Below are 27,986 nucleotides of genomic sequence, written 5' to 3' on the forward strand. Positions count from 1 at the left end.
CAAACACTAAAGTCCTCCCCTTCCCTTCCCCACTTTGTTGATGTACTTTGCCACTTTTTTCTCAAAACACTTTATTCCAATAAAATTAAATCCTTCAGTCATTCTCAAATCAATACTAATTTAATTTCAGTGAATACTAATTTAATTTCAGGCTTTCTCTATCTTGAAATTTCACACAATAAAGAAGAGCCTTCAGACTAAATAACAATTGCTAGGGGTCAGGTCTGTATTGAATGGTGAGAAGTCCAAGCGCTGGAAGTTGAGCGTGGAGATACAGTACTTTGGCAAGACGTGAGATTTGTACATTCTTAACAGTGGCACAATTATCATTACCCAACTACAGTACTGTGATTTATAATGCCTTAGTGTGTGTGTACTAGTACATTGTATGAATTTTCAGTTTTATTTGGCACAGTGTACTGGTGGTCGGTCATCAACATTGCCTTTTAAGCCTCGGAAAATGTTTGTCATAGCTTTGCCAGCAGTTTGGCAAACGCCGAGCAGCTGTATTGGAGAACTTTGCTGCTTGCCCTGTAGTGACACTAAGTTTAATTGTGGGGTTAACCAGATATGCATGAAGAAACAAACTAAATCTACCTAAGATTTCAAGAATTTAGAGTTCAGTCTGTTAATGCCATCTTGTTCATTTATGTACATTTTGGGGTTCCTATCTTGAATAAACCTCGGGTTTGTTCAAAAGTTCATTTGCTAATGCATGGTTCATATGAAATGCTATTGATGTTATTTTTGTCACCTAATGAATTCTACTAATGCTTGAGCTCATTTGACCATTATACTGCTGTTGAGTACAGTGCAACTGCCAAAATTTTAATTTCCAAACAAACAAAAAAGTTGCTAATGGAATAGTTCTCTCAAATCAAGAAAATTTAGAATTTTGTTTAAGTAATTACTGAAAATTTGGTTTGATTAGGCAGTATTTCTACAGTACTGTACTGTAGTAAAATAAAAAAATTAATCACACACCATATTTCACACTTAACGCTGTGAGAATGACCTAGTTTTTTTTTTATAATTGCTAATATTTCATAAAACATTTAACTTTTTTTGTTTAGTCTTCCTGACCTGCTCATGTCCATCCCATACCCTAGACCATTCCCTCTGCAAATTTGGGTAAAGCTACCTCAACCGTCTTGCCTTCAACTTTAGGACAGACAGACAAACAGATATCTTCTCTTATAGGGATAGATGTATATACATACCACAAGCTACCCGTCTCCAACAAATTATATTAAAATATGCATAATATATATATGTTTCATCCTCTGAAACAATGTTGACACGGGGGAAGGGAGGGGAATATTGGCTACCACAGGCGGGACAAATTGTTTGGGGCATTTGAAATCACCTAATGCGTCTGCTCACCTAGCAGTAAATAGGTAGCCAGGAGTTAGTCAGCTTGTGGGGTTAATCCTGGGGATGGGGGTCAATAATTCGAACCTGGCGGGGATCTAGATACAAGCCTAACGTGTACAGTATGCATATATTGATTGCCTGTCCCCTGACACAATTATTTCATTATAATGTACTCTCTATTTGAACTTAAAAAAAATCGTAGCACAGGAAATTTACTTACATTAATGAATGCAGTGCCAGTGGTAATGTAGATTGTAGATTATGTAGAGACTTGTCATCACTATTATCCATGAATAATAATTCACTAGTACTTCTAATCACTGGTACCATCCAGTAAATACAAATATTCTGTCCAGGAAAGCAATAGGGAGTCATGCGCGAGAGGTCTCGTGACCGATACGTGCATAACGGACTTTTTCTGTCACATCTCTATGAGCACTAAATGATTTTTAATTTTGTAACTGTGGCCACTAGGCTACAGAGACCTCTGTCGACTGAAGGTAACAACCACACATCAGCTGAGGACTGTTTAACCCAGATGTTAAGTGTCAACTGATGGTAATCACAGTTTACCCTGTGTAGTGAATGTGTCAAGTGATGTATGTCGCAGTTTATGGGTTAAGTACTAGTACTTCTGCAGCATCTTCAATCATGGAATATGTTTGAGCTCATGCAATGTAAAATTATATTTATGGGGAGTATACATATTGCATGACTTGAAACAGTAATTATTATTTTGGAAGTAATGCACTAACAACAATTAGTTTAAGCTGTGTTGACAAAAGTGTTGTTGGATTGAGTCATGATGGAGGTGAACAGTATTAGAGACTCGGTGGGACTGTATATTGTATGCTTAGAACGGAAGTGAACCCTTTATGTTCGAAACTTAAGACTACCGAAGGAATGTGTTGCCACACGATATTATGCTAGAGACGAGGGCCGCCTTATGAAATCCTCTGTTTGGTGCGTCTTAAAGGATAATGGTCTTAGGAGACTGTGAAGAAAACTGCCACAATGTTCCTGAAGACATCCAGTGCGGAGAGAATGCGATGGAGGATGAGTGTTGTAGGAAGCGTGCAGGTCACCCCACAAGGTAAGGCGACCAGCCCAACAACCACAACAGTCGTGGTTGTTGCAGATTCCCAGGCTAGGTATGTGGATAGGAGCTTTTGTGCCAGGGATAGAGCAAATAGGTTATGGCTTTGCTATCTGAGAACGGGAATAAAGAATTGATTAGGAATATGGGTAATAATATAACTGGCAATGGGAATATAAGAATATAGAAAATTGCAGATGGCCTATTATTCCTGTGAGGCAGTGTCCATATATTTCCAACAAAATGCATTCATATATATTTTAAATAAGTTGTCTTGTAGCCAATTTTAGTTTAAATTTATTGTCCACTATTTTTGTGTCATCGGCGAATTGCTATATTGAGCTGCCTAAATCATTTATATATATAAGGTAAATAACAGAGGTACCCGGACAGAGCCCTGGGACAAAGCAATGTTCCTCAGTCGGATTTGACTCCATTTAACGTATGATTGCCCTGTGTTTCCTTTAAAATAACCATGGTCTAATTCAGCCTGAGATAACCCCCTACCTGCCCTCCGTCCCACTAATAAATGCAATGAGCTTCCTTTTTCTAATTAGCCTTTAGTGAGGCACAGTATTAAGGTCTTTTGAAGTCATGGTATTGGTTTGGTATTGGACTTAAGGCCTATCAACCTATGGAGGGTTATTAAGTCCACCACAATTGCTTACTGACGAACCAGCAAGTATACTTTAGTCCTGAACTATGTTCAGGAAGTAAGTAAACTCTGAATGTGTAGGTCCATTGTTCATTACAATAAAATGTGTCAAACAAAATATGTGTATGGTGCAAGTAACAAAATCAACAGACTAACAGACGTCACAGCTCGAATAAGACGTGGCTTCAAGTTTCTTTAGCACTTAGGTTTGTATAGGGATCTGGATGATGTAAAGTGCGTAGACAAGGACTGGGACATTTATTAGAGCATAACATCTTAGACTGTGATAAAATTGAGCCATTTAGAGATAAATCTAAACTCACGCTGCGTGAAATGGCAAACCATCTTATTACTAAGGGTCAAATATTTGAAATCCTTGCACTGTATCCATGTCTCGCTTCTAGTAGATAAATGACATGAGATTAAGGAACAGTGTAGTGCAAAGACTATTAATAATAAACACCAGCTTTCCTACGACCCTGTAATACATCCATTGCTCAAATAGTTATGTATTAGCGAAAAGACCTACTATTAATGTATAATGATTAATTGTAAATACATAGCTATTGATATGGAACAATCTCTGTAATTTTTATTTATTTATTTATTTATTTATTTATTTATTTATATATATACAAGAGTTCTTATATTCTTGTACAGCCACTAGCACGCGTAGCGTTTTGGGCAGGTCCTTAATCCCATGTTCCCCGAAATACGACCCACCAAATCGTTTAACAACCAGATACCCATTTTACTGTTGGGTAAACAGAGGCTACAGTTAAGAATTAACTGTAGCCTCGAGACAAGGGGATATAGGTGTGCAGGACAGCTGTAATTGTTAATGTAATAATGTTCGTTGAGGTCTGATAAAGACCATTCGTGTCGTCTGTAATCCTTTTTTGCGCTACCGCTCACAGGATGAATATAGGATGCACAAAAAACTAGCCACTTCTGACGGGAGACATCTCCCGTCACGCAGGGCGCAGTCGCACCTCCACAGATCTCCATTATCAGCTCTTGATACTGGTAATAACTCAAAAGGGCCACCACTTACGGGCTATTCATGTCCGTGCCACCTTTTCGGTGGCTTAATCTTCATCAATCAATCATCAGCCACTTCTGGCGGCAACAATCAAATCTCAGTGTACCCAGCACCGAGAAGCTGGTTACACCTGGTGTATATGGTGAAGTTACAGCATGAGTGAAGGACGTCGTCTGGACCACTATACCTGAGAGATTGTGCCCATCTAAGAAACATATGAAATATGTATACTATAATAAACCCCACATTGTTTGTGTTAGGAAAGTACTTTTCTCAAATATAGATACTGTCCTTAAAAGGTCCTCCCAACTTTGCACCCGCAAGATAACGTACATTTGAGGGTTGTAAAGTGATTCCTTGTTTTACAGTCTGTTCACTTGAGACAGTTAAGCAAGTCCCAGCTGTGTCTGTGTACAGGTGACAGGATGAACAACCCAGCGGGTTTTCTTTCTATTGGGCGGTGTGGAACATGCTTCTATGGTGGTATCTTCACTCACAGGATGAGCGGCATGTTCAGTGGTCATATGTTCAGGAGCTCATGGAGCTCCTGGCTTGTCTGATCATACGGTGGAGGAACACCCGTGTGCGTACAGTTGCCCACAGGATTACTCAAGCCGCGTGTGGGGGTCGGCCAGTGGGTGGCGCCGGCTGGTGTCGCGCGCTGGGGACACCCGACACCTGGGCTGACATAGTCCAGGTGTGGGCACTGACACTGTGCCAGCCAGGCACCCCATTCCCCCCCCCCCCCGGCCACGATCCATTTCCTCCCCCCCCCCCCTTTGTCCTCCTCCTACCTCGAATTCCTCACCACCTCTCTCCTACTCCTCCCTCCCGTTCTTCACCACCTCTTCCCTCCCGCCTTCTGGCCAGTCATCACAATCCTGATCGTAATAATTCCGTGAAGAGTTGCAGTACTGAAATAACATTCACGTTTTATTCTGTTTCAGTTTGCCCTAAATTTTAATTCTAATATAATATTAAATTTAATGACATACTGTATTATAAGGTATTCCTGTTCAAGACGGTATCTGTGATCAGTATTGTATGCGTAATTCACGTGTTTATAGGGTAAGGTCGAATTAGTGACGCTCTCCAGGCCTCAACCCCAACAATAAACCGACTAATTCCCAGGCACCTAGTTACTGCTAGGTGAACAGAGGCATTAGGTGATAGGAATCGCCCCCCCCCCCCCAATAATTTCTGTCCCGCCCGGGATTCGCACCCGGGATTCCCGACTGAAAGTCGAGAACGATCCCAACTGTACTATCGAGACCCCATTGACATTTATTAAGGGAGTGTAACTGTAAATATTTGATTTCATGAGAGAAAAATTGGATTACTAATGGGGCTCGCGGCGGGATTGTTATTGTTATCAATATTATTATGTACTTGCGTGTTGTTTTTGTTGTGAGTGTGTACTTGCGTGTTGTTTTTGTTGTGAGTGTGTACTTGCGTGTCGTGTTTGTCGTGAGTGTGTACTTGCTGGTTGTGTTTGTCGTGAGTGTGTACTTGCGTGTTGTGTTTGTCGTGTGTACTTGATGGTTGTGTTTGTCGTGAGTGTGTACTTGCGTGTTGTGTTTGTCGTGAGTGTGTACTTGCGTGTTGTGTTTGTCGTGTGTACTTGATGGTTGTGTTTGTCGTGAGTGTGTACTTGCTGGTTGTGTTTGTCGCGAGTGTGTACTTGCGTGCTTGAGCTCGCCCTGCGTCTCCGAGCCCTACATCAGAAAACTACAAACTACATATATTTATTTACACATGAAGGTGTTCCCTAATGAACACTCGATGAATTTGTGTATTAGCACCGGTAATGTGTTGCCGTCTCCTCGTTAATACCAAGATGTGTGTGTGTGTGTGTGTACTCACCTAGTTGTGTTTGCGGGGGTTGAGCTCTGGTGTGTGTGTGTGTGTACTCACCTATATGTACTCACCTATATGTGCTTGCAGGATCGAGCATTGACTCTTGGATCCCGCCTTTCTAGCTATCGGTTGTTTACAGCAATGACTCCTGTCCCATTTCCCTATCATACCTAGTTTTAAAAGTATGAATAGTATTTGCTTCCACAACCTGTTCCCCAAGTGCATTCCATTTTTCTACTACTCTCACGCTAAAAGAAAACTTCCTAACATCTCTGTGACTTATCTGAGTTTCCAGTTTCCACCCATGTCCCCTCGTTCTGTTATTATTACGTGTGAACATTTCATCTATTTCCACTTTGTCAATTCCCCTGAGTATTTTATATGTCCCTATCATATCTCCTCTCTCCCTTCTTTTCTCTAGTGTGTGTGTGTGTGTGTGTGTGTGTGTGTGTGTGTGTGTGTGTGTGTGTGTGTGTGTGTGTGCGTTTGTGTACTCACCTAATTGTGCTTGCGGGGGTTGACCTTCAGCTCTTTGGTCCTGCCTCTCAACCGTCAACTGTTATGCAGGTTCCTGAGCCTATTGGGCTCTATCATATCAACACATGAAATTGAGTATGGAGTCAGCCTCCACCACATCACTACCTAATGCATTCAATTTGTTAACTACTCTGAAAAAATTTCTTTCTAACGTCCCTGTGGTTCACTTGGGTACTCTGTTTCCACCTGTGTCCCCTTGTTCGTGTACCACCCGTGTTAAACAGTTTATCTTTATCTACCTTGTCAATTCCTCTGAGAATTTTGTAGGTAGTGATCATGTCTTCCCGATCTCTCCTGTCTTCCAGCGATGTGAGGTGCACTTCACGCAACCTTTCCTAGTAATTCATGCCTCTTAGTTCTGGGACTAGCCTAGTGGCATACCGCTGAGGTATTTCCAGCTTCGTCTTGTGCTTGACAAGGTACGGGCTCCATGCTGGGGCCGCATACTCCAAGATTGGTCTTACATAGGTGGTATAAAAGGCTCTGAAAGATTCCTTACACAGGTTCCTGAAGGCAGTCCTGATGTTAGCCAGCCCTGCATACGCCGCTGATGTTATTCTTTTGATGTGGCTTCAGGAGACAGGTTTGGCGTGATATTAACTAGATCTTTCTCTCTGTCCGTTTCACGAAGGACTTCATCGCCCATTAGGTATCCTGTGTCTGGGCTCCTGTTTCCACCGCCTAGTTTCATTACTTTACATTTACTTGGGTTGAACTTTAGTAGCCATTTGTTGGTCCATTCATTCAGTTTGTTTAGGTCCTCTTGTAACCTTATACTATCTTCCTCCGCCTTAATCCTCCTCGTAATTTTTGCGTCATCAGCAAACAATGAGAGGAACGATTCTATACCCTCTGGGAGATCATTTACATATATCAGAAACAGTATAGGTCCAAGGACTGAACCCTGCGGGACTCCACTGGAGACGCCTCGCCAATCTGAGACCTCAGCCCTCACGGTGACTCGCTGTCTTTTGTTGTTCAGGTACTCCCTTATTCAATGGAGTACCTTCCCTTTCACTCCCGCCTGCATCTCCAACTTGTGCACTAGTCCTTTGTGTAGTATGTAGTATGAGGCTACAAGATGATCTAGATAAACTGAATGAATGATCCAACAGATGGCTGCTACAGTTCAACCCGAGCAAATGTAAGGTAATGAAACTAGGCAGTAGAAACAGGATACCGAATGGGAGATGAAGTCCTCTATGAAACGGACAGAGAGAAAGATCTAGGAGTTGATATCACACCAAACCTGTCTCCTGAAGCCCACATCAAAAGAATAACATCGGCGGTGTATGCGAGGCTGGATAACATCAGAACTGCCTTCAGGAACCTGAGTAAAGAATCATTTAGAACCTTGTATACCACGTATGTAAGACCAATCCTGGAGTACGCGACCCCAGCATGGAGCCCGTATCTTGTCAAGCACAAGACGAAGCTGGAAAAAGTTCAAAGGTATGCCAATAGGCTAGTCCCAGAACTAAGAGGCATGAGTTACGAGGAAAGGTTGCATGAAATGAATCTAACGTCGCTGGAAGACAGGAAAGCTCGGGGAGACATGATCCCTGCCTTCAAAATTCTAAGAGGAATCGACAGGGTAGATACAGATAAATTGTTTAACACGCGGGGGTACTCGAACAAGGGGACACAGGTGGAAACTAAGTACCCAAATGAGCCACAAGTATGTTAGAAAGAACATTTTCAGTGTCAGAGTAGTTAACAGGTGGAATGCATTAGGCAGTGATGTGGTGGAGGCTAACTCCATACACAGTTTCAAATGTAGATATGATATAGCCCAGTAGGCTCAGGAATCTGTACACCAGTTGATTGACAGTTGAGAGGCGGGACCAAAGAGCCAGAGCTCAACCCCCGCAAGCACAACTAGGTGAGTACAACTAGGTGAGTACACACACTCACGCACAGGAAGCAGCCCGTAACAGCTGTCAAACTCCTGGGTACCTATTTACTGCTAGGTAAGAGGGGCATCAGGGTGAAAGAAACTCTGCCCATTTTGTTTCTTTCATCACCGGTGATCGGACCCGGACCCTAGGATTACGAGCCCAGAGCGCTGTCCTCTCAGCTATCAAGCCCCCAGTCAGGTGTGTGTGTGTGTTTATGTGTGTGTGTGTGCGTGTGTGTGTGCGTGTGTGTGTGTGTGTATGTGTGTGTGTGTGTGTGCGCGCGTGTGCGTGCGTGCGTGTGTGTGTATGTGTGTGTGTGCGTGTGTGTGTATGCGCGTGTGTGTGTAACAACATGATGCAAGCTAGGAGAGGAGGCAACTGATGTAAGCACACGGATGCTTAGAAATTAATCGTATTTTTTATTCCAGACGAAATTTGTGTTTAGTTGAGGTTGTCTGGAAGAATGACGGTGATTCTAAGACATTAAACTTCCTCCTCACAGGATGTATGGACCTATCTTTGGTCTCATCAAACAGCTTCAGGTGTATGAGCATGACCAGTTGTTATTGTTGTTATAGATTCAGCTACTCGGAACAACAAGTTCCAAGTAGCACGGGCTATGGTGAGCCCGTAACTTACCTGGCACAGGAGCGGGGCAAGTAGCACGGGCTATGGTGAGCCCCCGTCGTACTTACCTGGCACAGGAGATGTGCTCGGGTTGTGGTCAGGAATCTCAAATCAGAGGTGAGTATTCAATGATCGATTTAATGAGAGTTGTAAGGAGTCGGAATCTACGATCCCGAACAGAAACGGGCGTTCCATAGCTTCAGGATCTCATCGAATTAGATGCACCACAAGCACGTTCTAATCGTTCTATATATAATATATATACATACAGTTTATTTCAAGTATATATAGGACGAAAGTAAACTTACTGGTTGGTCAGTATGGTATTGTCAACCTTTCCGCGGCTGACTGGTTGAAGCCCAACACTGAGCCAAGAGCAGAGATGAGGATGGACTGACGTAAACTGGTTTCCATCCAGAACTTAGCGGACTCGTTCATCATAAATCTCATCATCCATCGTCAAGGAATACGATAAAGCACCTGAAGGACACACACACACACACACACACACACACACACACACACACACACACACACACACACACACACACACACACACACACACCCACACACACACACACAGCCAAACTGCCAAGTGTTGGAAGCGGATAAAAATTAACGCTTATGTTTACTATAATGAGCTACGGTACGGTAAGATACGGTACGGTACTGTACGGTACGGTAAGATACAGTACGGTACGGTACGGGACGGTACGGTAAGATAGTCTTGAGTTATCAGTCTGTGAGCAGTGACCCGGTGCTCAGTAACGGCCAGGGAGGAGGAAATATGCTCACTCCTCAAGCACTATTTACAAATAATAATAATGTAATGATTTACACAATAACGTACTACGAGGATGTGTACTAATTATATGGACCAGATATGTGCGAATGTGTATGAGGAGGATAAGATGTGATGAAGGCCTCATGTAGATACTACATTTGGCAAGCGAATAGGTGTGTATGAATTTGTATATGCACGTATGCCTGTATATGCCAACACACGCTAGTACCATCCCCCCTCCCTCCATCCCCCTGCCTCTCTCTCTCTCTTCCCTTAGTGATACGATATTTTCTCTATATATTTTTTATACAACATTACAGAAAAATGGCATGCACGCTCCTGTGCCAGGTATATATATATATATATATATATATATATATATATATATATATATATATATATATATATATATATATATATATATATATATATATATATATATATATAAATGGCATTATATATATATATATATATATATAATGCCATTTATATATATATATATATATATATATATATATATATATATATATATATATATATATATATATATATATATATATAATGTGTGTGTGTGTGTGTGTGTGTGTAAATCACGAAGATTAACACGTGATGAAAAACTGACAGTGTCAGACCACGAAGGAAGAACTGAAACAGGAATTTCCTTAAGTACTTTCGTATATTAATACATCTTCAGAAGGAATGGTAGTTTAGTTCATTTATTATGCACCCCATACCCATCTTGTGGGCGGTAGTGGAAATGGTTACAGATGCACATAATGGGCTCAGGGACTGAACCCCACAATTCATTTAGCTAAGCAAGTTACAATTCACAAGGTCTTCTCTGAGTACTCTTTATTTTCTTCGAGGCTGTGGGTCCCTAGAATTGCACCTATACTATATATATATAACCCAGTCAGCAGTTCCCACAGATCAAGGCAGACAACACAGTGCTGCGCAGCCGACGCGCAGTTGCCGCTACTCTCATCCCTCTTTTACACCATTCTCGGTGCGCAGTTACGATGGCACTGTACACGTCACCGCGCAGCCATGTAGACCCGCGAGTCGGACCAGGTCGCCGCAGCCGCCGGTAGGGGAAGAGGGGAGGGGGAAGGGAAGGGGAGGAGGAGGAGGAGGAAGCACAGGAGATGGAGGAGGAGTGAGTCAGTTGGTCCCCTCACCTCGTGCGGCGCGCAGGTGGCTCAAGAGGCACCCCCCTATTACCCCCCCTCCTTTCTTCCCTGCACCCACTCCTCACCCCCTTTCCCCCCCCTCGTCGGCCCCTCCTCTGGCACTGTCCAGTCCAGTCCGGCGCTCCTCCTCGTTTGGACACAAAACACAAAAAAGGAGAACAAACGGTGTGAGCCAGGACCTATATACAGGACTCCCGACTTCGAGGACGGGGGCGAAAACGAGCGCGAAAACCATTTTTTGGAAGCCAAATTCTTCAGGATGAGACTCTCTTGTCATCAGCGTCCGTACGAGCGGTGGACGTGACGACCACGACGTCTCCGTCCATCGGCCGGGTCTCTGTGAGAGATTCTTATTACTGCTTACTGTTCCTAGTGGTGTAATATTATTGGAAAACCTATTAGAAGTTAATCAAGCACAAAAGCTATACCCCAACAAGGAATCATCCAATCGGTCAGTGGTTTCAATTAACATTTTGTTGTTAAAGCTGTTTGGTTTCAGAGAGCTGAATAAGCCCACAATGACCAAGGGTTTCAGGGACATACTTGAATCGATACTAGGTCCTAGGGACAAGTGATTTGTTTGACACTGAACCGGCCACAGGGTCGCCAAGAGACCTACCTATTCTGTAGGTCATTACTACAGGTGACCTATCTACTTGACTCTGTGGCTGGGAAGAGCTGCTGTTGTCGCCAAGAGTTTGTACAGAATTGGCCACAGTGAAGAACATGTAACCTATTCGCTTAACTATTTGGCGCAAAACTGGTTCTAACTTCTCCAGAAGATCTTCCTGGGTCTGCACTACGTCTCAAGATAAAAGGAGCCCTATCTGTTTATTGCCTCGGAATTGGTCCGAGAGTCACCAAGTGGACGCCCCTTCTTAAAAACCATCTGGCTCTATATTGATCCCAGAGTCAACAGCAAGATTACTTGCCGACCTTCCTGGCTCCTTGTTCCAGGTCCGCTAGCAGGGGCCACCGTCTGTGGTCAGGAGACTGAAGAATAGAAGCTAACTGCTAACAGAAACTAACACTGAAATCAAGTGAGTCTGTTTGTCATAAGTCGATTCCTGGAACGTGGTAAGATAGCTTTTAATAATATGATATTTTTGTGTTGCAAAAAATGGGAGAAGTGATATAATTTAAGTGTATAATTTAAAAAAGAAAACTAAATTAGTTAATGCAAAGTCACTAGTGATAGAGCTGTGGTCGTAGCTCACTGGCCATTGAGCACTGTAAGGAAACCCTCGTACCTCTGTACAGGTAGTTAGCAAGTAGAATACAGTGAAAAAAGTTGTGGAAGCCACCTCCATCCATAACTTTGAGGCCAGATTCGACAAAGAATTCGAATGTCTGAATGGTTCCAAATATAACCCAACATGTTCCGCAAGAATAGTGGGCGGGGGGCATTAAAGAGCTAGACCTCACTTCTCATTAACAACTTATAGGTAAGTCCAGATGAGTACCTATTGCTGCTTACCTATCAGTAACTACGGGGGAGTGAAGTCTGGCTCATTATGACCTGTCTGCCTGCCTTAGTGTACATGTCCATGGGTTTTGTTTTTAACGTTACTATAGTTCGAGTTCTTTATCGTATCTGGCTTGACGTTTTGAATTAAGGTGGTTTCCGCGACTTATTTTAGTGCATTCCACTTGTTAACCACTTGGTAGTAGAACATTGGTAGTATAGAACAGGTCGTAGAGCACTGGTCGTAGAGCCCTGGTCATAGAACACTGGTAGAACAAGAGAAAATGTCGTAAAACACTGGTCATAAAGCCCTGGTCGTAGAACACTGGTAGATGAGAAGTCGTAGATCACTGGTCGTTGAGCACTGGTCGTAGAGAGCAAATGTTGTAGAACACTGGTTGTAGAGCGCTGGTCGTAGAGCGCTGGTCGTAGAGCGCTGGTCGTAGAGCGCTGGCTGTAGAATAAAGACAATGGAAGAGGAAGGGACTGTAGCACAGGAAGTATGAAGGACAATGAAGGATATTCTCAGTGAAGGGCTTCGTTGATTATACTGCTTCTCATGACAGGACGGTGTATAACATGGAAAAAACAAGCCGAGATAAGTGGGAACACACTTAACTGTGCAAGGGAGTATCTGAAGAGAAGAAAACAGTCACAGTCTGTGACTGTTGATTACCTGTGACTGTGACTGTCTGTGACTCGATTCCCCTTGGCAAAGGGGGAATCGAGCTGGAGGAGTGTAGCGAATGGCGTCCCCCGAGGCCCGGTACAAGGATAACTGCTGCTCCTAATATATGTGACTGGCCTGCCCGAGGGGAGTGAACTTGTACGTATCGATGGTTTCCGATTAAGCAAAGTTTAATGAATGTAAAAACAGAGGAGGACTACAGGAAAATTATAGGAAGACCAAAATGAAATCCAGGATTGGCTACAAAACCAAAATTTAAAAAAATACAGAGGTTTGCAACAAGATTAGTGCCAGAACGAAGAAGGTTAAGGCACGAAGATAGGGTGAAGTAGCTAAATCTCACAACCTTAGAGGAGTGAAGGCACATAAAGGATATAATCACAACATTCAAGATACTCTGGAGAAAAGACATGGTAAACAAGGACAGCTTTATTAAAGTGAAATAGAGTAAGACAAGAGATCATAGGTGGAAGCTGGAAACGCAAATGAGTCGAAAGAAAGTACTTGTACTCTATACGGGAAGTCAACAAAGGGAATGAATGCTCTAAAAGAAGAAACCATGAAAGCCTCCTTCATTCACAACCTTAAGGCCAAATTCGACAAAGAATTCTCACATTAGGAAAGTTGAATTACAACACAACACATATAAGAAGGCTAGTTGGTGGGGGCATGAAACGCTGGAGCTCACAGCCTAGTCTCTATTAGGTAAGCACTGGTAATAGATCACTGATGTTAGAATAATCGAAGTAGGACGCAGATCGTAGAGCCAAGATAGTTGAACATTGATCGTAGATCACGGGTCGTAGAACTGTGGTTGTAGAGCACTTGTCGTATATTATAATAGAGCAACAATTAGCGGCAATATCGTTGAGAAAAATACTGTGAGAACATGACCATTAATGTCAAGAAACACCAAATAGAGATAACGTAAATCTTTTCTCACAGTGTGAAGTATTATTGTAATATTAAAATGTAACTGACTGTTGAATTGTGTTGATGGTTGCAGTATCAATACTGCTTTCTAATCTTTATTTTGTTTGATGATGAGTTTAGCATACAATAAGGTATGAGGTACGGCATGTGGCTCCTGAGTAACGTGTGGTGTTGGCCTTATCAACACAACACCATCGCAAATGTTTACAAATCCTGATAGCCAAGTTTCTAAATGTTTATCCTATATATATTTTGTCACAATTCCTACAAGGTATTATAAACAGCCTCACGTGCTGTAGTGAGGTCGCTGCTGTTAGTAGTCACCTAGTTATACTTGCGGGGTACTGAGCTATAGCTCCTGAGTCCCGTCTCTCAACCCTTAATTAATCGATTGATGTATAGGTTCCGGAACCTGTCTGTGTCGAAGACTACGGAAGCTTTGTCCTCATCATTAAATTCCTCCTGCCTGTAGCTCGATAAGCTCGGCCAGTCATCAACGCTTACACGACAATGCCCAACCACTTAAGGTCACAACAAGGATAAGCAGTGACTTGAGTAAAGGACAGTACCGTGTCTGGGAGTAGAAGACAAGTACCAGTGATTTTGTATAAAGATGGCTGGCCTAAGAGGCACAGTCCAGTGTGATATTCGACGGACAGGTGGAGACTGAATCTAAGAGACTGGAGAGACTCCACACTCAAAACTTATTTCCAGCACTGAGTGGAGATTCTCATGGGTGTCACTGAGTATATGAGGGTAAATGATAACTATATTATTGAAAATTGTTAGTTTCTTTGTTTTGTATAGATTCCTGTTAATTTGCCTTTATAATTGGCTGTCGTTTAAATCTTATAATATAATTTAAAAATCAAGTTATAAAAGTTAAAAAAGTAACAAAATATAATAATAATGATTAAATTATTTCATATTATAATTTATAATAATTATATTATCAAATTATAATATAATTATTATAACAATTTAATATAATGAATTATAAAAATGACAATAATATTAGGGGAGAATAATACTTCAAATGTCGTAGTGCTTGAATAAAGGGGAAGGAAAGACTCAACAACAAATTCAATAACAATAATACCAATAAAGATGAGAGTGGTGGTACTGTTAATAACGTTGTGGTTGGCGTTAGCGTAGGTAATTGGGGAGAGGTAACGTGCCTCCACCCCAGTGGTAACGCTGATAAAATGGTAAAAATAATAAGAACAAATGTAGGTAATGGTGTTTATATGATCAATTGTAACGATTACAATTTATCATATGTTGGAGAGATTGATCGTTGGCTTATTGAATAAAATTTATGGACACAAAAAAACATTAACAAAATTGGTTAGGAATAATGCCATTGCTAACCATTACCGGGATTTTAATCACCGGATGGATTTTGATAATAGTAGGATTGATTGTGATTGAATAGTAGGATATATATATATATATATATATATATATATATATATATATATATATATATATATATATATATATATATATATATATATATATATATATATATATTAGATCACACCTGGTCTATACACCCCCTTTCAGTGACTGTGATTCATGCCGCCTTGATATGTGGCACCTGACATATTTTTATTAAACAACCTGTTCTCTATGTTACAGTAAAGTCAAACAGCTATTATTATTATTATTATTATTATTATTATTATTATTAGTGAAGGAATGTATATATATATATATATAATATATATATATATATATATATATATATATATATATATATATATATATATATAATATACTGCATTTACTTTACTCCTGGACTATGTTTGGGGATGTACTATACTTGCTGGTTGATCAGTAAACTGTTGTGTTGCATTAATAACCTTCCACAGGTTGACTGGCGTTAAGCCCAACATTAGACCAGTCATTGTACACCGAGACGAGTATCCCGCTTCTCGGTCCATACACACTCAGAGTTTACTTTGGTCCTAGACTATGTTCAGGACTAAGGTATACTTGCTGGTTCGCCAGTAAGCTGTTGTCGTGGATTTAATAACTCTCCAGAGGTTGATAGGCTTTAATAGCTCTCCAGAATTTGATAGGACTAATAACTCTCCAGAGGGTGATAGACCTTAATAACCCTTCAGAGGTTGATCAGTAACCTTCAAGAGGATGCAAGACCCCAGTAATCCTTCAGAGGTTGATAGTGAGTGTCAAGGGGTTCAGATGTGGAGGTTTCAGGTGTGAACACCAGGAATTTGCCTGAGGGCCATCATCTCTAATGGCCTCCACGGGGGCAGGAAGCCGACGGCTTGGTTGGTGGTTTCTAATAATCGGGGAAACGAAACCCGTTTGGCCTATTGATAAGATTAGGGTAAAGCGCAAAGCCAGTATGATGATTTAGGCTTTTTAAGGTCCCTCTAGGCACGGGCCCACGCTGAGGGATTTATTGACTCACTTAATACAAAATACTACAATTAAAAGATCTAAATACTAAACAAAAAAGAATGATAACTGCAAACTTAGTTGTGTATGGTGATAGCAGACATGTTATATTCTATTTCTGGTGGAAATTTTCCACAAACGCTTTCCTCCAGGATACAACCCACAACACTTCAACTCCAGGGTACCTCTATATACTGACAGGTGAACAGAAGCATCAGACGAAAGGATAAGTTGCCCAATAGGTTTCTGTCCTGCTGCGGGAATTGAACCCGGGACCTTTCGGTTGTGACTCGGGTACTGGGTTACAGATCCGCACGTTATTCATGGGGAGTGTTACAGATGACTTATAGGGTCAGGCATGTCCGCTCTGGAGATGTGTGTCTGGTGTGTCAGGCGTTGAGGTGTCTCAGTCACGTATTGAGGCGTGTCAGTTTTGGAGGGGTGTCAGGTGTGGAGCCCAGACAGGTGTGAAGTGTTAGCGGCGTGACAAGGGCCAGGAACCGTGGGAGTATTGGCCAGTGACACCTGTCTGACTTGATCATATGACACTGATCTCTCTCTCGCCCTCCACCTTATTATTTTCTCTATTTTGACCCGAGGGTTAAGTTTATTGGGCAGTGTCACTCGTCCTGTGAGTGAACACACAGCCATAGCAGCGCCACTCGTCCTGTGAGTGAACACACCACCATAGCAGCATATACAACACCTCCCAATAGGAAGAAAACCCGCTGGGTTGTTCATCCTGTCACTTGTACCCAGACACAGCTGGGACTTGCTTAGTGAATAGTTTATCAAACATGACGATTATTATTTGTCATCCCCGGCCTAGGCTACATTTTCTTGGAGAGTGCAAAGTGGGGGGACTACTTTAAGAACATTATCTATATTTGACAAGTGTTTCTCTAATTCAAACAATGGTTTATTATTCTACACATATTTCTAATGTCTCTCAGATGGGTACAATCTCTCAGGTAGTGGTCAAGGCGGTGTCTGTCACTCTCGCTAAAGATTCTGTAGCTCTGCCAGTCAAGGGTGTTTCCATCGCGAATCTCCGTTGTTAATTGTATCCAAGAAGAAATCTCGTTGGTACTGATTCTATCCCGCGGCCACCTCATTTTCGTCCATAATGGACGAAAATCAGGATCACATTGTACCAGAGTAGAGATTCACTTATTCTTCTATTCACCTTTTCTGTTGTCACGGTGATGTTGTCTGATGATACCTTCATCTTGTAGGAGTGTTTTGGGTATGCAGTATTCAAATGGTCTCCATCAGCGCCTCAACAGCCAGCACATCTCGTTCATTTCCACAGATACCAACGTGGGAGGGAATCCACAGGAAGTTGATACCTGCTTGATGGGGGTTCTGGGAGTTTTTCTCCCCAAAACTGGCCCGAGGCCAGGCTTGATTTGTGAGAGTTTGGTCCAACAGGCTGTTGCTTGGAGCGGCCCGCAGGCCCACATACCCACCACAGCCCGGTTGGTCCGGCACTTCTTGAAGAAAACTATCTAGTTTTCTCTTGAAGATGTCCTCGTTTGTTCCGGTATAATTTGTTAGTATTTTCACAGTTCTCTTGATTTCATCGACTACCGTTCGATTTTCTGCTTGCTTTCTTCTAAGACTTTGTAGTACATTCTCTCCAACCATTGTTACTCCCGACACCCCTTCCTCCCAGTCACTGCTGTAGGTTCTCTCACACAGAGATCTCGTAGAGACCTAGAACACAATCAAGCCCTTTTTTTTAAACGTATCGTGAATAAAGAAAATGCTGAATACCGCACACTTTAGGGCTGACTGCAAGAAACATTTTAACTCTCGTCGTAGAAGAACAAGCAAACGAATTTCAAGAGAGCAAAGGAATGTACCAGGAATTAAAACATCTTTTGTCTATCGCACTGAAATGTGGTAACCAATGTATTTATGGAGTAAGCAATAAGATCAATACACTACAGTGCAGCTCGAACACGGCAATGTTATAGAGAGTAACAGTATCTGGCAAGGCTCAGCACATGGGGCTGCATATCACATGAAATATAGTTCTTGCCTAGTTGTGCTTGCTGGGGTTGAGGTTCGGGTCTTTGGTCCCGCCTCTCAACATCAAATCAACTGGTAGTGTGAACAAGGGCAGGAGGAAACACATATACACCACAGCATTACATATTAAACTGTATAAAATTACCCACCTCGAGATAGGTTTAAACTAACCCAGTTATGAACAGCACCACTTTACTGTTTATGATAAATTTTAATACTTAAATTATTGATACTTGAAAATATAAAATACGTAATGTATATTACTCAAATAACACCGAAAGTCAGTCTGCTGTGTACGTGTCCGGTCAACGCTCAACAGAATTCAATTAAATTTGACGTGCTTTCTTCAGTAGATATATTCGAAGCTTTCTTTAAAAATGCTTCACTTACTCCCTGAAAGTTCAAGGCGCACCTCTTAAGAATATTTTTCCCAGGTGTTTAAATATAAACAATCGACATTGCTTCCCTGTTTAACTTTATGGGCTATATTGGGCTCCAGCTCCTGGGCCCTGCACTTAGTTGTGATTGTTTTTTGTTTAGAGCAGTAGCGACGCTCGAAGCGTTTGTTGCAGTCTTCCATCGCTATACCACCATCTTTCGTTTCGAAAATGAAACCGATTCTAGAGACCATTACAGATTCTTGCAGTAGGGTCTAAAACCTGCGTGGGCATGAACATAGTCGTGTCATAGTGACGTCACACACTTCGTTCACACCGTACATATAACACAACAATTTATAACAATTTTGGCTTGGTTAAGTTAGAATAGGTAGGGTTAGGTTAGGGCTGGTTAGGATAGGACAGGATTGCTTTGTTTATAAAGTAGCGATGACGTAGGGGGCTACATACTTTTCCCAAGCGTTAGACTCTACTCGATTCTTTGTGAATCCCAAGAGCCTTGAGCGCACACAACCCTATGGGGACGGCACAGTGCACATCTCTCACCCTCACACCCATCGTGTGCCTTCAGCTCCCCCATCACCACCCATGCCTCCTCACACTGCTTTCCCTGCGACTTGAAGTAGAAGCGTGAGTCTAAAACCTCACTGACTCGTCTAGGAGCAAACTGCTCGAGATTCACTCGAATGGGATTTTGAGGGTTTTCTTCCTTACTGGCTATTGCCCAGGGTCAAGAGTAAGGGAACTTTATAGGGAAACCAGATTATATTAGTTTCACATTTCTCCCAGGATGCAGCCTACGACGGAGGCCTGAATTCCGGGAACCTATTTACTGCGAGGTGGAAAGAAACGTGTCGAGCGTCTTATCTTGTAGAAGAATCGAATCGTGGGTATTTTTACGGTTGTGAGACGAGAGCGCTGTCTACTGTGCTACAGGACGCCCATTGTTGTTTGGTGGGGAAGGTTTCCATGGGACGGCTGTCAGTGCTAGTGGAATGTGGCGGAACGGGCTTGGCCAGGCATGTGGAATAGCATGAGCCACCTTCCTGTTCCAGCGTTGCTCGGGTGACGGACGCCACATCTTCGCTACGCACTATCTTCATCACTGTAATCATCGTAACTCACAGTCTTCATCACCAACCATCCTCACTACTCGAGCACCGCTGTTTACCTTACCTACACCCACATCATCACTACCTTCCCTGCCCTACACCATCTTCCTTACCCTTCACCACCCTCCTTACCCTTCACCACCCCCCTACCCTTTCACCACCTTCCCTACCCTTTCACCACCTTCCCTACCATTCACCACCTTCCCTACCCTTCACCACCTTCCCTACCCTTTCACCACCTTCCCTACCCTTCACCACCTTCCCTACCCTTCACCACCTTCCCTACCCTTTCACCACCTTCCCTACCCTTCACCACCTTCCCTACCCTTCACCACCTTCCCTACCCTTTCACCACCTTCCCTACCCTTTCACCACCTTCCCTACCCTTCACCACCTTCCCTACCCTTTCACCACCTTCCCTACCCTTCACCACCTTCCCTACCCTTCACCACCTTCCCTACCATTCACCACCTTCCCTACCCTTCACCACCTTCCCTACCCTTTCACCACCTTCCCTACCCTTCACCACCTTCCCTACCCTTCACCACCTTCCCTACCCTTTCACCACCTTCCCTACCCTTCACCACCTTCCCTACCCTTCACCACCTTCCCTACCCTTTCACCACCTTCCCTACCCTTCACCACCTTCCCTACCCTTTCACCACCTTCCCTACCCTTCACCACCTTCCCTACCCTTCACCACCTTCCCTACCCTTCACCACCTTCCCTACCCTTTCACCACCTTCCCTACCCTTCACCACCTTCCCTACCCTTCACCACCTTCCCTACCCTTCACCACCTTCCCTACCCTTCACCACCTTCCCTACCCTTTCACCACCTTCCCTACCCTTTCACCACCTTCCCTACCCTTTCACCACCTTCCCTACCCTTTCACCACCTTCCCTACCCTTTCACCACCTTCCCTACCCTTTCACCACCTTCCCTACCCTTTCACCACCTTCCCTACCCTTCACCTTGACTGTTTAATTTCACCTTGACTTCTAATTTGACTGTCTTAGTAAAGACAGTCAAATTAGCGAGACTGAGAATTGCATAATTTGTCATTGCATGCAAAGAGGGGGGGCCATGATGGTCGACCCCTACCTCGCCTATGGCCATCCCCGACCAACCAACCAGTCACTCTGCAAAATTTGATTAGGCTTGCACCAAGCGTCTAGCCTCAGACCTCGAACAAACAGACAGACAAATTTCGATTGCTGTGTAGCAAAGCATTCCCGTGTGACTAAATATTAATACCGTGCCCAGCTAAATGGAATCCCTGCCGTCACCTGCTGACTAACCGATCAGCCATTTGTGAAGCTCGCTGACTAGCGCTGGCTGTCTGGCTCTGTGAAGAAGTACACTGTGGAGACTGCAGGTCAGTAAGCCACCAGCAAGGGTGGGAGGAGACTGTATTTGATGGCCTTTCTTCCAGTCACTGACTTTCTCGCCTCGATCGCGTGACTGGAAACCCTGCCCAGTGTACACTCTCTCCTGGGAGAGCGATCCTACGTATGTCAGTGTTACCGCCAAAACGTTAAATTTTTAAATTTTGCCCCGAGGGGCGAGTTTATTGGGCAGCGCCACTCATCCTCTGAGTGGATATAACTCCTCTGGTAACAAATATTTCCGCCCTTGAAACCCTCCGTTATGAAGTTATTATCAAGTTATTCTTAAGTTTAAGAGGACTATTATCAAATTAGTATTGCCACCACAGCCTGATTGATCAGTCCAGCAACCAGGAGGCCTGGTCGACGACCGGGCCGCGGGGACGCAAAGCCCCGGAAGCACCTCAAGGTAACCTCAAGGTAAGGTAACCACGTGGGCAATTTTCGCGACCATGTTTGAGGCTAATTCTTTAGTTCTTTCCAGTTGTCTGTTATAATATTCATCTATCAATCCATTCTCCGTTAAACTGATATCTAATTCTAAATATAAACTGATGTTTTTTCTGATATATAAAAATAAACTGATATATAAAAACTCTGACTTGTTCCTAGTCACAGCTAGGAACAAGGTCACCAGTCACAGCTAGCAACAAGGTCACCAGTCACAGCTAGCAACAAGGTCACCAGTCACAGCTAGCAACAAGGTCACCAGTCACAGCTAGCAACAAGGTCACCAGTCACAGCTAGCAACAAGGTCACCAGTCACAGCTAGCAACAAGGTCACCAGTCACAGCTAGCAACAAGGTCACCAGTCACAGCTAGGAACAACATCACCAGCAACAGCTAGAAAGAAGGTCACCAGTCACAGCTAGCAACAAGGTCACCAGTCACAGCTAGCAACAAGGTCACCAGTCACAGCTAGCAACAAGGTCACCAGTCACAGCTAGCAACAAGGTCACCAGTCACAGCTAGCAACAAGGTCACCAGTCACAGCTAGCAAGAAGGTCACCAGTCACAGCTAGGAAGACGGTCACCAGTCAGCCGGTACCAGTGTGTCGTGGGCGCGGTCAGATTAGAGAGAGAGAGAGACGATGAAGAGCGCCTCGTTCAACAATCAGTATATATATATATGAGGAAAGGAGAGGAACCGGTTCTACCTCCATTCATCTCTGAACATATCGTCGCCTGAGCGTCACTTGTTATATTAAGGCTTCCTGATGCCTGATTCATCATCCCGTCGCTCTGGCCGTGGTGGTAATGATGGGTGACGAGAGTGAGTGATGATCAGAGTGATCCAGAAAAAGGATGGTGAGGTCGGGAGTAATGGTGATGCGGCAGTGTTAGCGGTGATTAGGATGAATAGGTAGAGGGGGCAAAGGGTTGGAAGGGGGTGGTGATGTAAAAGGGAAAGGTGTGGGTGGGGGTTGAGGAGTAGATGGCGCGTCTCGATCCCTTTCTCCGCACTTCCGGTTACTTTTTCTTTCCATCTACTCCCGTTGCTCAAGCCTGTAGCTCTCTGGCGCACACGCTCTCATTGTATCATTATCACGGCGTCTCTTTCCACTGCCTCTTACAACACGTCAACCCTCTCACTCCAGTTTAAAAGCCCTTAATTTGTTCAGCACTCGAGGGGATGATCGGAGCTGACTTGCCTCTTTAAACAAAAAAAAGATTTTGCAATTCGTTATCCATCTTTATATATATATATATATATATATATATATATATATATATATATATATATATATATATATATATATATATATATATATATATATATATATATATATATATGCGAATAAGCCTGAATGGTCCCCAGGACCATTCGTTAGTTATATATATATATATATATATATATATATATTTTATTATGAATTTTGCTGGATATCCGGACGTTGCCTGGGCGAGTACCTGGAGCAACGTCTTTACTGCATCGCCTTCATTCCAACGTCTTCAAGACACAATCTCGATAGAAGTCAACGACGGGAAACAGAGATCAGATAAGGTAGAGATGGGCACATAGCGTATTTTTGGCCTGTTAAAAAATCCCTGGACATGGTATATACCACAACTTACACAAGTCTAGCGCATGAGTCGAAGAAGCAGACTTGACTTAATTGATTGATGCAGATTAAGCCACCAAGAGGTGGCACGTCGTGAATAGCCCGTAAGAGTGACTTGAGAATGGCAAGATAGTATGTATACCAGTGGGGTCCTATGACAGGGGAGGGGGGGGGGGGGTACTCGAATCTATCCTGGTCCTAATCTGTGTAAATTATTTACCAGAAGGGAGAAGACTCCTGCCTTTTTTTTTCTCTCTCTCTCTTCTCTCTCTCTCTCTCTCTCTCTCTCTCTCTCTCTCTCTCTCTCTCTCTCTCTCTCTCTCTCTCTCTCTCTCTCTCTCTCTCTCTCTCTCTCTCTCTCTCTCTCTCTCGCTGGTGCAATAATTAGGATGACATATATTGCCTCATGAAATAATTCCTTGGTCTCGCGAGGAATTATTTCAGTGCGCAATTTTGGCACCTGTTCTGATATTTGTCTTCAGGTGTTTGATTGATTATTATATTATGGCTACGGTTTGTTGCCACATCTTCACTACTCACTCTGTTCATCACTATATCATCAATACATTCTATCTTCGCTATAACCATCCTCCCTACACACCTTCTTCATTACTATAGCCATTTATACTGCTTGGTTCCCCATCTACAATCATCACTATCACTGCCTTCCCTTTCCTTTACCACCTTCCCTATCCTTCACCATCTGTACCCTCACGCCTTTCCCTCTCCTTCACTAAATTTTCCTACCCTTCACATTTTTCTCTACCACTCACCACCTTTAGCTTTCACTATCTATACTCTTCATTATCTTCCCTTCATCCCTGAACCTATTTTCACTAAACACGTTTCATCAATTAATCACATTAACATTTCACAAAAGTGTGGGGGGCGAGATAGGGTTCGTCCCACCTATGACCGTCCTCGGACGAAGACCAGTCACCTTACAAAGTTTGGTGAGGCTAGCCACAAGTGTCTGGCCCTCAACTCTGAGCCGAACGAGAGACATTTTATTTTATGGATATTGATATTTTTCATGTCTGATTTCTATCGAATATTAAGTTTGTGTTTGAACTGTCAACTAAAGACAGTTTATGTAGGTACTATGTATTGTATGACGGTTCACGGTGACGACGGTAACTGACAGAAGGTTCTTTCATTTTCGACAGGGCGGTGACGGCGATGGTTAGGCCTTACACAGCTCTCCCAGCCGAAGTGGCTTCAACTATCCCTAGACGCTCTCCACTGAGGGACTCGTGGGTGCGGCCGGCACCCCAGCCTCCAGATATTACCCCTCCCATGGGCACTCTCAAGCCCTCGGGGGCCATATTGCGGCCCTTGAGGACTCTCGAGCCCACGCGGCTCAGACCGCGGTCCTTGGGGTCTCTCGAGCCCTCGAAGCCCAGACCAAAGTCCTTGGGGACTCTCGAGCCCTCGGGGTCGAGACCACAGTCTATGGGGACTCCTGAGCCCTCGGGGTCCAGACCACAGTCCATGGGGACTCCCGAGCCCTTGGGGTCGAGACCACAGTCCATGGGAACTCCCGAGCCCTCGGGGTCCAGACCACAGTCCATGGGGTCTCCCGAGCCCTCAGAGCCTATACCGCAACCCTTGGGGACTCCCGAGCCCTCGGGGTCCAGACCACAGTCCATGGGGACTCCCGAGCCCTCGGGGTCTAGACCACAGCCCTTGGGGACTCCCGAGCCCTCAGAGCCCATACCGCAGCCCTTGACTCTCAATACCTCAGAGCCCAGACAAGAGCCCTCAGTGAATCTCAATCCTCCAGATCACAAACCACTGGAAGCTCTGCAGCCCTTGGGGTCCACGACAAGTGTGAGCCCTGGGGGTGACCAGCGCCCCCGGGCCCCGCCCCGCCCCGCTTCCGTTATCCTCACCACATACATCCCCGATGGCGGGGTCTTGCAGGAACTGCGCGGTCTCTCCGGCCAAGTCTCGAGGGCCAAAGCCTTCTTCGAGTCCTCGACGACACAGCCCGAAGACCAGCCGGGGCCCTCACCGCCGGAGGAGGACGACATTAGCGCCACGGCTGTGACCTACCGCGTCAAAAACCCGCACAGGTCGCCGGCGCAGCGGCGGCCGCGTCGATATCGCAACACCATCAGCACCTTCCCACGCTGGGCGCCGTCGGGGCAGCACGCAGCCATCGACGACATCAAGAACGACCACCGCGCCTCCAGCGACCTCGACGAGCAAGGCAACATCGTCAGTAGGCCTCAATGCCCTGGCGCAGACGACGACGACGACGACGTGGTGATCAGGCGGGTCAAGCCGGTGGTAGTGCGCAGGCGCCATGGCACCATCATGGCCGTCGTTGACAGCCTCTCCTGGGACAAGGTGGTTGACATCACAGGTAGTGGGGGTGAGGCAGCAGGTGTGGAGGGCAGCACAGGTATTGGGGGTGAGGGAGCAGGTGTGGAGGGCAGCACAGGTATTGGGGGTGAGGGAGCAGGTGTGGAGGGCAGCACAGGTAGTGGGGGTGAGGCAGCAGGTGTGGAGGGCAGCATAGATAGTGGGAGTGAGGCAGCAGGTGTGGAGGGCAGCACAGGTAGTGGGGGTGAGGGAGCAGGTGTGGAGGGCAGCACAGGTAGTGGGGGTGAGGGAGCAGGTGTGGAGGGCAGCACAGGTAGTGGGGGTGAGGCAGCAGGTGTGGAGGGCAGCACAGGTAGTGGGGGTGAGGCAGCAGGTGTGGAGGACAACACAGGTAGTGGGGGTGAGGGAGCAGGTGTGGAGGGCAACACAGGTAGCGGTGGTAAGGGAGCAGGTGTGGAGGGCAGCACAGGTAGTGGGTGGGAGGTAGCAGGTGTGAAAGTCAGCAATAACATAAGTAGTGGAGGTGAGGCTGCAGGTGTGGAATTTGACAACACAGGTAGTGAATACGACGCAGCATATTTGGTGTACAGCACAGGTATTGGGCTCGAAACTGCAGGTATGGCATACAGCACAGGTAGCGGGGTTGAAGCAGGTGTGGAAATCAGCAACAATACAGGTAGTGGGAGTGAGGAACCAGGTGTGGAAGGCAGCACAATTAATGAAGCAGATACAGCAGGTGTGTGGACCAACACAGGTAGTGAAGTAGGTACAGCAGGTGTGTGGACCAACACAGATAGTGAAGTAGGTACAGCAGATGTGTGGACCAACACATGTAGTGAAGTAGATACAGCAGGTGTGGAAGGCAGCAGAGGTAGTGAAGCATATACAGCAGGTTTGGAGGGCAGCAGAGGTAGTGAAGCATATACAGCAGGTGTGGAGGGCAGCAGAGGTAGTGAAGCATATACAGCAGGTGTGGAGGGCAGCAGAGGTAGTGAAGCATATACAGCAGATGTGGAGGGCAGCAGAGGTAGTGAAGCATATACAGCAGGTGTGGAGGGCAGCAGAGGTAGTGAAGCATATACAGCAGGTTTGGAGGGCAGCAGAGGTAGTGAAGCATATACATCAGGTGTGGAGGGCAGCAGATGTAGTGAAGCATATACATCAGGTGTGGAGGGCAGAAGAGGTATCGGGGTGGAGGCGGCAGGTGTGGCGGGGCGTCTTGGGGGCGCGGGAGTCGTCAGTAAGGGCTGGGACGCCGTGCTGTGCGGACCACTCTACAGCCCTCCTCCCTCGTGCCGGCGCGACCACGCGACCCTCGCCTCTCGGGACGAGTGCCAGGACAGTGCCACCGGGGGTCATGACCCGCCGCCCCGGACCATGGTAGTGCCAGAGGACGGCCAGGTGCAGGCGGCGCCGCGCGTCGTTGCTGCCTGCATCAAGTCCTATCACGACATCCCCGAGGAGTTGTTCAACAGTTTAGAAGAGAGCTCCGTGGACCCTATCACTCCTGGTGCCGCCCACACGCCTCCCCCACTCTCGCCCGCCCACACCGGCCCCCTCCCGCCCACGCCCGCCCCTCGCGGCGACTGGCGGACCATGCGGGAGGGGCGTCGGGCCCTCCTGATGGGGGAGGTGAGTGACGCCGACACAGAAGACGGCAGCGAAGTTGACCTCGGCGGCGTCGCATCCACCAGCGACTACCACACCAGCGATGGTCGTGGGTCGTCCCTCTCAGGCGCCAGCGACGACCACCACAGAAATAACGACCACCGAAACGAGGACCACCTCAGAAACAACGACCATCACGGAAACAACGACCACCGACACGACGGACACATCTACAACGCCCACAAGGACCACCACGCCCACGGTAAGTGGCATGATCCAATTTTGTTGTATCCCTCTTTCCGGACCCTCCCCCAGCCCACCGTGGGAGACAGGAAGGGGTGGGGCTGAGCTCATTGCTGAATGGTTGTGTATGGTTGACTGTCGGTTTGCCCATCCGCTTGTCATTGTGTGCGTCCAGGGGGCGACTACACTGTGTGAGCGTCCAGGGGCGACTACACTGTGTGAGCGTCCAGGGGCGACTA

The 27,986-nt window shown here is 45.2% G+C and overlaps 2 protein-coding genes across 4 annotated transcripts in view; both read left to right on the forward strand.

Annotated features, from left to right (window-relative positions):
* The first annotated feature begins 1,543 nt into the window (after positions 1–1,543).
* LOC123759529 (uncharacterized) lies at positions 1,544–26,444 on the forward strand. The gene is made up of 3 exons (XM_069334900.1): positions 1,544–2,467; positions 24,735–26,372; positions 26,432–26,444. Exons 1-3 carry the CDS (start codon positions 2,355–2,357, stop codon positions 26,442–26,444), a joined length of 1,764 nt encoding a protein of 587 aa, XP_069191001.1. The 5' UTR covers positions 1,544–2,354.
* The window catches only part of LOC123759435 (apomucin), an 82,438-nt gene continuing 80,703 nt past the window's right edge, over positions 26,252–27,986 (forward strand). For all 3 annotated transcript variants that reach the window (XM_069335238.1, XM_069335239.1, XM_045744508.2), the window contains exon 1: positions 26,252–27,766. In XM_069335238.1, coding sequence (XP_069191339.1) covers positions 26,515–27,766 — 1,252 coding nt within the window. In that variant the 5' untranslated portion in view covers positions 26,252–26,514. The remainder of the gene's footprint in view (positions 27,767–27,986) is intronic.

This window comes from Procambarus clarkii, chromosome 32, assembly GCF_040958095.1.
Source record: "Procambarus clarkii isolate CNS0578487 chromosome 32, FALCON_Pclarkii_2.0, whole genome shotgun sequence".
In the NCBI taxonomy this organism is placed as follows: Eukaryota; Metazoa; Arthropoda; class Malacostraca; order Decapoda; family Cambaridae; genus Procambarus; species Procambarus clarkii.

Excerpts from the sequence above, each read along its gene's own strand:
- LOC123759529 (XM_069334900.1), top strand. The coding sequence starts at position 2,355 with ATGGTCTTAGGAGACTGTGAAGAAAACTGCCACAATGTTCCTGAAGAC. Across the intron at positions 2,468-24,734 it reads CGTGCAGGTCACCCCACAAG|GGCGGTGACGGCGATGGTTA; the intron begins GTAAGGCGACCA and ends CATTTTCGACAG.